The sequence below is a fragment of the Arachis duranensis genome, chromosome 7 (genome assembly GCF_000817695.3).
Source record: "Arachis duranensis cultivar V14167 chromosome 7, aradu.V14167.gnm2.J7QH, whole genome shotgun sequence".
Classification (NCBI taxonomy): Eukaryota; Viridiplantae; Streptophyta; class Magnoliopsida; order Fabales; family Fabaceae; genus Arachis; species Arachis duranensis.
Window position 1 is genome coordinate 51,448,981 of NC_029778.3, and position 13,045 is coordinate 51,462,025.

At 32.9% G+C, this 13,045-nt stretch overlaps 1 protein-coding gene across 3 annotated transcripts; it reads left to right on the plus strand.

The window, feature by feature from the left end:
• The first annotated feature begins 5,420 nt into the window (after positions 1-5,420).
• LOC107458974 (dof zinc finger protein DOF3.1) lies at positions 5,421-7,519 on the plus strand. Of its 3 annotated transcripts, none has more exons than XM_016077188.3 (4): positions 5,428-5,664; positions 5,806-5,885; positions 6,109-6,166; positions 6,245-7,519. In XM_016077188.3, the coding sequence occupies exon 4, from the start codon at positions 6,251-6,253 to the stop codon at positions 6,956-6,958; it is 708 nt and encodes a 235-aa protein (XP_015932674.1). In that variant the 5' UTR covers positions 5,428-5,664; positions 5,806-5,885; positions 6,109-6,166; positions 6,245-6,250; the 3' UTR covers positions 6,959-7,519. The 3 variants fall into 3 exon arrangements, with proteins under 3 accessions (XP_052107657.1, XP_015932674.1, XP_015932673.1); XM_016077187.3 differs by having other exon boundaries at positions 5,430-5,664; positions 6,236-7,519; XM_052251697.1 differs by having other exon boundaries at positions 5,421-5,885; positions 6,403-7,519.
• Positions 7,520-13,045: the final 5,526 nt, after the last annotated feature.

Genomic DNA, 13,045 nt, shown 5'->3' on the forward strand with positions numbered 1-13,045 from the left:
GCAAATCCTAATCCCATCCTTTCCCAACACCTAATTTACCTTTTGATAAATTCTGAGTCGGCAAACAATTGATTAGATATCTTTAGAATCTATTCTTTTATATATATATATAACCAATTGATTGAAAAATCTTTTTAATTGACTGTATTGACAACAAATATGCATTTTTGATTGTTTGCGCCATCAAACGGATCAAACATATAGTTTATTATATAAATTTTTTTCAAATAATTCATGTTGTTTCTTCTTCTTTTTTCAATAACAGTTCAATTCAAAAGAATAATAAAGATTGAATCTTAATTTTACAATATAATACTTAAGTTTGAAAATTCAAATTAATTGAAGTAGTTCTTACTTCTTACATCGAACTCATGATCATATTCATAAAACATATCAAACTATAATTAAAGTCTACATTGATAAATGTTCTATTTCTTTACGGTTTCAAATTGTTGATAACAAAGATTAAATGAATGGTGAATAATAAAATAATAATTTATAAAATAAAGAGTACATTTTAAAATTAAATAATATATGAAAGACTAATTAATAAATAAAATAAAAAAAAGTTATTTGGTAATAATATAAATACTTAAAAAATATATTTTATTACTAGAACCATTTAATAGTTTAAATGTTTAGGAACTATCTATCTTTTGTCGAATAAAAATGCTATTCGTATATTAAAATCAACCACTAAAATTAGCCATCAATATATTTGTGTATGAATATATGTGTGATTTAATTTATTTTCAATGTGTATTTATATTCTAACATGTATTTAGTAGTTAGTTTTGATATACATGTAGCATAGTGGTTTGCCAAAAGATTTAGATAAACCTCCAAATCCTTAATAAAACTGTCTTGGTAAAAAGGGTAATCCTTGAACACTGAGTTGGTCATCTGTTAGCGGTAGAAACGGTAACCAAAGTAACTGAATTCAAAATCTTCACTAAGATTGTGAAATTATGAGTTATTCTTGTCTGAACAATTCTCTTACTAATTGAGGTGCCATATGGCAGGGTGACACAAGCCTCTCAAGTTGTTGCTAAGAATGGAGGTTCCTACTACAAGCTATTGTTGGAACAGAACAGACACTATATCCAAGAGCCTCCCACCATTGAAAAGTGCCAATCATTGGCTAAACAATTGTTTTATACTCGCCTTGCAAGGTTCTTGATTAATTCAATTCCCTCTAAATTGTTGATAAATTTACATAAGAGAATAACAAAAAATAAAGAATGCTGAGATCCATAACAATATAATTGCTCCTTGATTTCTGCAGCATCCCTCTTCGGTACAATTCATTCTTGAAGGATCTGGATTATGTAAAGAACATAGTGAAGAACAGACATGATCTAAACATAGAAGATGTTGGCATTGGTGCTTTGTTTGGACTAGAGTGTTTTGCATGGTTCTGGGGGGGTGAGATTGTTGGTAGAGGATTCACATTCACTGGCTACTATGTTTAACTATTTCAATCATTATTCATTCATCTATTGAGATTGCTAGTGAGATCATTTTCATCATCAAGTTTTATACCATCTCTTTTGATTGATTCATCAGATATTTTGATGATGTTGCTTCAAGGCTATTTTTAAATCATCATGAACTAGCTTTTCTCCTTTGCTTGTTTGGTACGGATGCTAGTGGCATTTTCGGGAATTCACTACCCATGATCTTAAACTAAAAGAGGATGGAATATAATGAAAATTTGATAAGCTTAAGGAAAAATGGAAAATTATTATTTTTGTCTTCAAATTTTAGTTAAGTTTCAATTTCATCTCTAATGTATAAAATATTCTATTTTTGTTTTAAATATTTTATTTTGTGTTATTTTTATTGTTTGATCACAATCAAAATGTTTTTTTTTACACTAGTTTTTCTATTATTATCTTTTTTTTCTTACTCTTCAACTATTTTTCGCTCAAATTACTACAATTATCATTGTTATGACCACTGCAATTATAAATTTTATCGTTGACAGAAGGAAATTATAATAAAAAAATGTATTTGTGAAAAAAAATTTTGTTTTGAACAAAAATTAAAATAAAACAAAATAAGATGTTTAAAATAAAATTAAAATAGAATATTTTAAACGTTATGAATTTAATCAAAATTTTAGAGTGTAAAATAATATTTTTTTCTCTTGAAATAATTATTAAGCATCATGAGATGAGTTTGTTACAAAATATATTATAGTGCTGTACATTTCTACAGCGGTCCCATTTTCATTTAAGATGCATGATGAGATTGAGATGTACAAGTTAGCCTAATGGAGAATTTTAAAAAAACAGAATCACATTCTCATTTAAGTTGCACCTCTTCTTTAGTTAGTTAAAAAGAACCAAGAATATATATATATATACATATGTATGTACATAGGTGGAAATGCAAAATAGTACAAGATATTGGAAAAGAATATGTACTCTCTTTACCCTCAATGGAAGTGTGTATGTAGAGGTCACTTTCAAGCGATTGAGATCTTATGTTCTATATGTGAAACATGTTTGTTAGGCTTGTTTGTTGTTTATTTCCACCTCAATATATAAGTAATCACTTGCAAACAAACACCACATGCATGTGTGTGTGTACACTTCATGTGCAAAACCCAAAAAGTGCTTAATTTCATATGCGGCTGTGACCAAATCCAATGGTTTTGATCATGTCCTTGTGTAGCCGCCAACTACTCAAGATTTTTTCATGGCCTCTCAAACAATGCAATTGGATTTCCACTTCATTAAATGCAAGAGAATTAGTATAATTTTTATTCATGATATGACTAAGTTGATGAAAAGTTATTGTCAATTCTTTTGATGTTTATTTATCGCACTTTCATGTGAAGTATAAAAATCCTTCATATGGGAATAACACAACTGGCGAGGCTATAAACAACACATGGGCTGTGCTTCGATGGTTATCTGAAATAATGGTGGTTTGAGCCTGAATGTATCTGATTTGCTTTTGGTGTCTGACTGCTATTGTCTGAATTTTTCGTGAGGAGGTGGAGGTTGTATCTACAAGAAATTTTGATATTTAAATTAGCAAAGATTTTAGGCAGAATTTTAGTAGATTGAAATTTGAATATACCTAAAGGTTATCCGTGTATTTATAGTAGGGTAGATAATCATTTTTGTTAGTGGATAACCGTTATCTTTATTTTGGGAGTTTGTTGAAATCTCCTTCTAAATGAGGTAGAGATAGTAGGAGAGATTTGGTGAGTTAGTTACTTATTTAGATAAGTAAAGTTAGACCTCTTTATCGTATCCGACCTCTAAAAAAGTCCAATAAGTAAAAGAGGTCACCTTTCGCAGACCTTTATGTTTAATGGGTCTGACTTTACTTTGGATCAGAATATGAACAGATTGTTACATTGCTTATGGTTTATATCGCTTATGTTAGATTAATTTTTTTTATTATTATGTTATTTAATTTTTTCTCATTTTTGTTGTTTCTCGTTTTTATTTTATTTTCGATTCATTTAGAAAATTAATTATGGGTGTAATAAACTGGAGTCAACCCGTTAAAAAAATAAGTTCATTACAAAAAAAATAAAAAAATAATCTTTTACTACTCTAATTTTTTAAATTTTAAAATTAAAATTAAAAAAATTGATTGAATTGGTTTGTTTACATTGTAATTGGTTTTTAGACTTTTTCTTTTATTTTTATACATGTCCTAATGATATATGCCCTACATTATTCAATAGCACTTGGATGGAAAATTTTCTGTAGACTCCTTTTTTTATATATATTATTAACTTAAACACTATGTAATGAGATAGAAGGACAATATTAAATTGAAGACTTAATAAACCTATTGATTTTTATAGTTTTTTTACTACAAATTTATAGTCATTATATTAGATAAAATTAAACTTGAAATGAAAGAAAATGTCGTTGTAATGATAAAGTTGTATATACATATATGTGCATCTGAAAATGGTTAAATTAAGAGTCGTCCACATGCATAGAATTACAATGTTATAGGAGAGGGGTCCCATTCTCCCATCACAACTCCTCGTGCTATTGTATCTTCATTTCAACTTGCTCTTCACTCCTCCACTACTCTCTCTCTCTTTTTAAATCTTTTATACATGTTCTAATTTGATTCATTACTATCCCACCATTCTATACACTTATTACAATAATAACAGTAGTTGGTCACACACATGTAACTTCCAACGATAAATCGTATAACATGGAACCAGTTATGTGTCATTAGTTGGTGGCCTTATTGATTCATCAAGTAGTGGAATCTGAATTAGTGAGGACGTGGCTGCACAACAATTTAATCATAAAACATTATATTATATGTAGAATATTGATCTTAGTACAAGATGTATTTTTTTAATCACATCACAGCCGCACACGTGTCAAACTTGATCATCAATCACCGCATTTGAAGTAAATGGGGGCCACCTAATCCTTCGCCTATGCGCACGAGGACGGTGCCTCTCTTCAATTCCAATCCATCAACCCAAATCAAATCACAGCCGTCCAAACAATTCAACGCACAATGTAGGACCCACTTGTTCCCTTTAAGCTTTTTACCCCCTCATTCTTCACCATCACCACGTCACAGTCACACGGGTCAAACATCTACGGCTTCAAGTTGAAGCAGCCAATAAAATGACAAAACGTGGGACCCACAACTGTTCCTCAGTGTCATTGGCTGTGATGGGGTGACGGTAACTCAACGCAACCCACTTTCGCACACATTCTACACCGCTCGACACTTTGACGTCTCTGATTCGCTTGCGTGATATTTCAACGGCCGTGATCTCATGATGAAACCCACGAAATGATGGGTGTTGATTGCTTTGTCCACACGCAAGCCCTGTCGTGTGGGCTCAATGGGCCACTCTTTTGACGGCGGCTTTCCCAACATGGCCCAATATACGGCTTGGCTCAGCCAGATTTAAGTCGGTAAAATTTCTATTAATATTATATATCTTTTCCCCCTGAAAATGCGTTACTAGTAGATAATAGAGTATAGACTATCGAGTAATGAGGTTATTAGTTAGTTGTCTTTTGTGGTTGGTGTCTTTAATTAAGGTGATTAAGTTGATGGAGACATTCTAATATCACAAATACCTCTATATTAAAGGAAGATTATTTTATTTTATTTATCCCATTTGTTTATAACCATAAGAATTTATGACCTTACACTCGATTCTCCCATCTCAATATTCTTATTTGTCTCTTTATCAATATCTTAATTACATTATTGGCGTCCCTTTTTTCTTATTTTATTGTTACGTTATATTATATTATTACTACTTTTTCCAGGAGCAGTTTTCATACGGTCATGTAATAATAATAAGAGCGACTAATTCCGTGGTCTACTTTGGTCATTGACCCGTTGACTAATTAAATAAAGTTACTAGTTTTTAATATACAAAAACATGACTTTTTATGAAAGTTAACACTTTTAATCGCCCCACTAATACTGTTAAATTTTAGTTAAGTGCGATGTCTGAATGCCCAGAAAAAGGAGCTCAAGATTCAAGCCAATCCTTCTACTTGTAGTGAGTAGTGACTGCAACAGAGAGAGAGAGAGAGAGAGAGAGAGAGAGAGAGAGGTGTATCTATTCTCTTTCTATTTGAAGAGGGTGTGTGTTAGTGGTAGTCATCACACTCCATAATAATCTCCATCATCAAGGTTTTTGAGGCTTTTCAAATATCTTCCTATTTTTTTTTTCTCTCTTGAACATTCTTTGTTTGTGTTTGTGCTGAACTTAGTTAAATCTCTCTGCTTTTGTTTGTTTGTTTGTTTGTTTGTTATGTCATGTTTTTTTTTCAGCTGGTATAATGATCCATCCATAGAAATCCAAGGCAACAAGAGAAGCTTCCAATTCCAAGTTCATTCATCAAACCAACCACGTAACTTTCTCGTTCTGTCTCTTTGAGCTTCTATCTGTTTCTTCAAACTACTTTACTTTGTTGGAACTGCTTCTAGATTATGTTACACAACCAACCACAACAACACTTTTTATGTGTTTTTATTTTTCGGATCATGGTCTGATTGATTATCTTGTCATCTTTCCACTTTCTACTTAGTACTATAAAAAAGCTTACACCTTTGTTTTCCTGAACCTGAGCTCAGATCTTAACACATCAAGGGTTGCTTGCTTCACATGCCCTCAAATTCAATCCCTTGAAAGGTTTGAACTTTGAACTTTGTTATCAAATTGATAAAACCCCTTTTGCTTAAATACTGAAGTGCTTTTTAGTATTATAAGGAGAGAATGCAAGACCCAACAATATTTCAACCCATCAAACCCCAATTTCCTGAACAAGAACAACTTAAATGCCCACGTTGCGACTCAACAAACACCAAATTCTGCTACTACAACAACTACAATCTCTCACAGCCACGCCATTTTTGTAAGAATTGCAGAAGGTATTGGACCAAAGGAGGTGCTCTTAGGAACATCCCAGTTGGTGGTGGAAGCAGGAAGAACACAAAAAAATCATCCACCAACAACAACTCCTCCAAACGCCCTACATCATCATCTGCACCATCATCATCATCAGTATCCCCTTCACCATCCGTTTCCACTCCAGCACAGGCTGCTTCATCCGCTCCTGAATCCGACTCGGCCCAGGCCTACGCCGCCCAGCCTACTGTGGCTGATCAAGGCCCAGGCTTAAGCTTCAGTTCCCTATTGGCAACTAGCCATCTGGGGAGCCTATTGGAGGGTCTGAATTCAAATGGATCAAGTCTTAAAATGGTGCAAATGAATGAATTCGGAGTGAATGTGAATTCGACCGGTTCTGTTGAGCCGCCAGTGAGCTCGAATTCTAGTAGAAATCCAGGGTTGGATGTTCAGAGCAATGGCAATAATGCAGAGAGCTTTCTGAGTATGCATAATGGTGATTCAAGCTGTTGGAATAATGGTAGCAATGGATGGTCTAATCTTGCAATATTTACACCAGGATCAAGCTTTCAGTAGAAGCAGCAGATTCAGCAAAACTGATGAAATTGATGAACCTTCTTAGTTAACTTACTATGTTTTTTCTTTTTTTTCCCTTCGGTTATATAGTTATTACCTCAAGACTATGTATGTTTATTAGTCTTGATGTTACGGGAGATCAAAAAGCACAGGGGCTACTAAAAATAACATCATCCTTCAGGTAAATTCTTTTCTGATTTTGTGGTGATAGTTCTTCAGTTTTATCAGTGGTGTTAGAAAAAGAGAAAAGGAAAGTGGATTTTTTTTTTTTATCAGTTATTATAGTGACTTTACTCAGTACCCACCATTGTTGGGGGATTCTAATTTGATCTATATATATATAAATATGTATTTTACAGTTAATTTAGTTTGTTTTCTGCATCTTGCAGATGGAAAGTTGCTTGTAGTGATCTTAGGAAGAATGTTTTTTAAGGATATTTATAGGTTACGCATAGATAGATAGACAGATAGACACATTTCTTTAAGATTATTGTTATATTTTGTTCTACTTTAATCATATATGTAATTACTAAAATATTAAGGTTAGAGTAGTTTAAAGTATTGTTCTGCCCCCTCCATAGGATACCTAGCTGCCTGCTTTTTTCTTAATTATTAAAGCATGTGATTTATTCAAAATGGTGGGTGATTAAACTTATTGGTCTTAATTGGACAGAGAATTTTTGGATCAAATAGAGGGCCACTGCCATTGAATATTAACTAACCACTATGAGTTTATGACTCTCATGTACACGGTCATACTAATGTATAGCTGTGTCACAATTTTTTATTTTTTGAATATAACGAGTACTATGCAACTTATTTTAGTTTTATAAAGGCATAATTATGAAGGTTACTTTTGACGAGTTTTAGATTAGTTTATGTTTGGTCTTGCATATTCTTTACTTACATTTTTTAATTTTTATTTTTCAATTTCAATAAAAAAAAAAAGCGGTGGTTTTCTTGTCATCTTGTGCAGGTCCTAATGATATTTTTACTTTTTTGTTATTGCCTACAAATTTTGGTATTCTTTTTAATTCAAAACAACAACAAGAAAAGGGGAAAAAAAGGCAAGAAGAAAAGAAAAAAGTGTATTTCTTGTATTTGTTATTTTTATATATTATTTTTTTAACTACAAGATTCGAAGATGATTTTTAAGAGAAAGAAAATGTTACGTATTTTAAATGTTCGTGATATGAAAAGTTTAAATATTATTTAGTAGTATTAATTTATATTTTTAAGTATTAGAATATTTACTTTAATTTTATGTAGTTTAAATTTGTTTATTAGTTATTAAATTGGACTTTAATTTATGTTAGGGAGTTTAGTTTTTTTTAATTGTAATCTAATAAAAGGTGCTCTCATTGAGTAATTAAAGGTGTGAGAAACTCTTTTTGATTTTGTGATGAAACTACGGTATAGACAAGTGAAATTGAGTAAGTCTCTCTCTTATGGTATCAAAAAATTAGGTAAAAAATTGAGTAATTTTATTCGATTCAATTCCTAAACTATGAAGTGTATAAAATACGTGGGGTGAATCTGTTTTTTGTTGCATAAAAAAATTAGATAAAAAAAAGTGTTTCTCTTTGTATTTAATTTCAATCTATTCTTTTATTTTCTATTTTATATTTTTAATTTAAATTTATTTTTTATTTTAATACTTATTCTTTTTATTTAGGGTTAAAATTTAGAATAAACACTCATCCCGGTCCCTGTCCATTTCAAATTAGGACAAGGCGACCCCTCACCAAAAAAGTAATCCATGTTGGTCTCTGTCCGTGCATAAAATAACTCATCGTGCCCTTTTTTCCATAGTTGATGAAAAAGTTTGATGTGGCAGTTATCGACGCTGATCTGGCAGTTAGTCCAGAGTTAAGTTCCAGGGTGGATTAGGGTTAATGAACAGGAGTCGATTTGTCCCCCTGTCACATTCAAAAACGACGCCGTTTCTAGGTTAAGAATGAGGAAACGTCATTCTCACCCTCATAACCCCCAAGCCCTAACTCATATTTACAGAATAACCAAAATCCCTGTAACCTTCTTTGCGCAAAAGGATAGATAGTGGTGGAGATAGCTAGTGTTGGTGCTGACAAGGCCACCAGGAAGGATTCGGAGGACTCTTCTAACTCCATACTTGACGGAGTTATTGACGTCGTGCAGTGGAGGCAGCTTGGGTCGCCATTAAGGTTAGTAACGAATTTGGGCATCTAAAACATTAGCACTATCCAATCTCTATTCCTAAGTTGCATGTTGGTGTTGCAGTGTTCAGTAGGTTGAAATGGGTTGCCTGGTTGTGGGTTTTTAAAAAATGTTTTTAATTAATTTGTTAAATAATTAATATTGTTTGTTAGTAGTTTAGATCATTGGCACAGTGAGATAAAATGTCATGAATTGGGTTTTGATTAGTAATAATAATTTTCAGATGGATGAGTTTGAAGTAGTTCTTGTTTTCCATCATGAGGAAATTTTAAGAGGAATACACAGGAAAAATTAGAATATGTTGATGGAAAAGTGAAGAAGTGGCCACCTTTAAACATTGATTTGGTGAATTTATTTGATTTTGAAACGTTACTGAAGGAGTTGGATTACAGAGAGTACAAGACTATGTTTTGGTTTGATAGCATGGCACTTGACTTAGAATTTGGGTTACATGTAATGAGGGGTGATATTGAGATAAATGACATAAGGAATAACAAGAGTAAAAACAAGGGGACAAACGAGATTTATATCTACTTTGATCATCTGGTTAGTGTGCCAGAAGTTGTGGATGAGGAGATGCAAGTTGAGGAGGTTATTCCGAGTGACTCATCTTCCTCAAGTGATGGGTATGAAACAACTAAGGATGAGCCATATAAGCCACCTCCTCCGAAATATGAAGATACATAGCAGTGACGATAGTGAGGAACAAAAAAGGAAGGAGAGATTGAAGAAAAAAAAGAAAAAAATGGTATCACCAACGAAGAGAACTAGTCAGGATCCAGCTGGAAAGGTGAAGTTGGTCCAGCTAGTGAGGTGAAGGATGGACCAGATGGTGAGGTGAAGTCTGGCCCAAATAGGGAATCAAGCAAGGGTGGCCCAAATAATAGGGATAAGGTTGGACCAAGTAAAGGTGGTCCATGTTATTCTCCAAAGACAGCCAAGAAACGGGCTTCCAAGAGGTATTCAGGTAGGAGAAGGACACACGTTCTGAGGGATGGAAAAACTGGGGCAGAAGGTGCTGTAGTTGATGGGTGGTGCGAAATTTATAACCACAAACTAACCGACAAGTGCACCGGGTCATACCAAGTAGTACCTCAAGTGAATGAGGGTCGATCCCACGAGAATTGATGGATCAAGCAACAATGGTTAAATGATTTACTTAGTTAGACAAACAGAAAATGGTGTTTTGAGAGTTCAAAAGCATAAATAGTAAATTCAGGGAATCAGAAAAGCAAGCAGTAAACAAGTTGTCAAATATATATGGAGAAACAGTTAAGGCTTCAGAGATATCTATTTTCCGGATTGACTTTTCTTACTAACTATTTTAATCATGCAAGATTTAATTCATGGCAAACTATATGTGACTAAACCCTAATTCTTTAGACCTTTTTAGTCTCCTCTAAAATTCATCAACTGCCAATTCCTTGGTCACTTAATTCCAATTAGAGGGTGAAGTTCAATTCTAGTTTATATGCCACAAAAGCCCTAATTATCCAAATATAAGAGGATTATATGTCACGTATCCCATTAAGTCCAAATAATTAGAAGTTTAGGAGAAATTGTTTTCAAGTTGTTGTTCAAGTAAAGAGCTTTTCCAAGTTATAGGAGAACTCAATTAGAACATGGGTCATACTTCCGTTCCACCCAAATTCATAAAATAAAGAACGAAAACAATTCTTGAAATATAAATTAGTACATGAATTAAAATATAAAAATAATAGTATCAATCCATACAATAGAGAGAGCTCCTAACCTTAATAGTGGAGGTTTAGTTGCTCATGGTTTAGAGAGAAAACTAGGATTCATAAAAACTGTAAATTGCAGAATGAGGTAAAAGAGAAGAGAAGAGCGAAGGGCTGATTCTTTTCCCTTTTATATCTAAATTATAATTTCTAAAACTAAATAATATCTCTTTCTATTTTTAATAAAATAAAGTTTAAATCAGAATTAATAGGAGATTGCGTGCTGGCTTCTTGGAGAGTTAGGGACCACTTGACTCCTTAATAATCCACGCCTAACTTGAGAATGGGCTGCGCCTTACTTGAAGTGGGCAGTGTGTCTTGGCATGGAATGTTGAGTGCTACGCCTTACTTAAAAATAGGTTGTGCGTAACTTGAGATGCAGCCTACTCCTTGTGCGTGCTTGTTGATGTCTTGTGCCTAACTTGAGAAATCTCAAGTTAGGCGCAGCCTTGGCAGAACTCGTGGAAGAGAAGTATGGACTATTATACATCGTTGGAAAGCTTTGAAAGTTAGTTTTCCAACGCCACTGAAATCACATCTATTGGACTTCTGTAACTCGAGTTATTTAGGTTTGAGTGCAGAGAGGTCAGGGTTGACAACATCATTCGCGTTCTTCTCTTTTTCTGCGGAAACTCCATCAAATCCAGCCGAATGCTACCTAAAATAAACAGAATTACACATGATTCAAAGTAGCATCCATAGTGGGTAAAAGATAATTAATTCTTGATTAAACTCGACAAATTGAATGCAAATTCATTAGGAAAAGATAGGAAAGATGCTCACGCATCACAACACCAAACTTGAATTGCTGCTTGTCCTCAAGCAACCAAAACTAACATAGGCTTAGGATGTGAATTTGCATGAGTGAGAGTTCAATTAAGCTCATGTCTCTTCTTGAAGTGGGGTTTACAACTGTAACCCTGAGTAGTTCTAGCATCCCATTCTCCTTTGAATCAGAAGGATGTCACTGTTATTCGGAATTAGAATCCCAATAATATTATGAATTATCTAATCTTTTGTACTTCAGTTTAATCCTTGAACACAGCAAATTCCTTTTAATTCTCTTTTCTTTGGTGCTTTGCACCTCGAGCCTAACCGTGACTTTAAATGTTTTGTCTCAAACTTCACTTGACACAAAAACACCACAAGCACTTAACTAGGAAACCCTCTTTAAGTTCTGATTTTTCTTTCAGTTACTCACAGACAATGGTGCTCAAAGCCTTTGGCATACTCTGTTGATTGCATTTGATCTCGACTCTTAGTGTTCTGTCTCAAGGATTACTTAACACATTTACACCACAAGTATATGACTAGGAAAATAACTCTTTGAGGTTTTAATCATGTCTGACCTCCTTAGTCATTGATGCTCCGAGTCTTGGACCTTGCTTTTATTTTTTCTTTTGCTGTTTCTTTTGCTTCAAGGATTAAACTTTTACTAACTTCAGAGAATTCATAATAGTTCTCCAATTTCTTGTTCCTTATACATCAACATCCTTTTATTTAAATTCAAATATGCACTGTTCATGTAATGCATTCAGAATCACAGAAAATATCACCACATTTAAGTAAATATGACTACTCTTAGTTATGACTCAATTTCTCATGCAATATATCACTTCTTTTTCTTTTTCTTATTAGATTCAAACTCAATGAGCGGTACATGAGATACTCTTCAATTAAAAGACAAATAAATAAAATTTTAAAATAACTTAATTAAACTAGAAATAGGACTCAGAATTACTAAAGATCATGCAGACATTCAAGTAAAATAGCAAAAAATAGAAATATAACATAATAAGAACGGAAGAAAATATATAATGAAAGGAACTCAACTACCTCAGTTATTCTAGTGGCCGTTTCATTCTTCAGGTTCTGCTCCTCCGTGAAGATGATCCGTCTCCCTTTGGTATCATTAAACTAAACAGAAAAATCACAAGTGAAGCGACAACACCAAACTTAAAAATTTGTTTGTCCTCAAACAAAGAAAAACTAAAAATAGAGAGAGACATAAAAAGATAGAAGGAAGAATAAAAATAAATATTATCACAAAAAAAATAAAATGATAAAAGGACAAAAAAAAAAGTTATTTTTTGTTGTTTTGTAAAATATATATATATATATATTGATTTATTTATTTATATAGATATAT

Coding starts and splice junctions, on each gene's coding strand:
- LOC107458974 (XM_052251697.1), top strand. CDS start 5,786: ATGTCATGTTTTTTTTTCAGCTGGTATAATGATCCATCCATAGAAATC. Junction 5,886..6,108: donor TCATTCATCAAACCAACCAC/GTAACTTTCTCG, acceptor ACCTGAGCTCAG/ATCTTAACACATCAAGGGTT. Junction 6,167..6,402: donor CAAATTCAATCCCTTGAAAG/GTTTGAACTTTG, acceptor TAAGAATTGCAG/AAGGTATTGGACCAAAGGAG.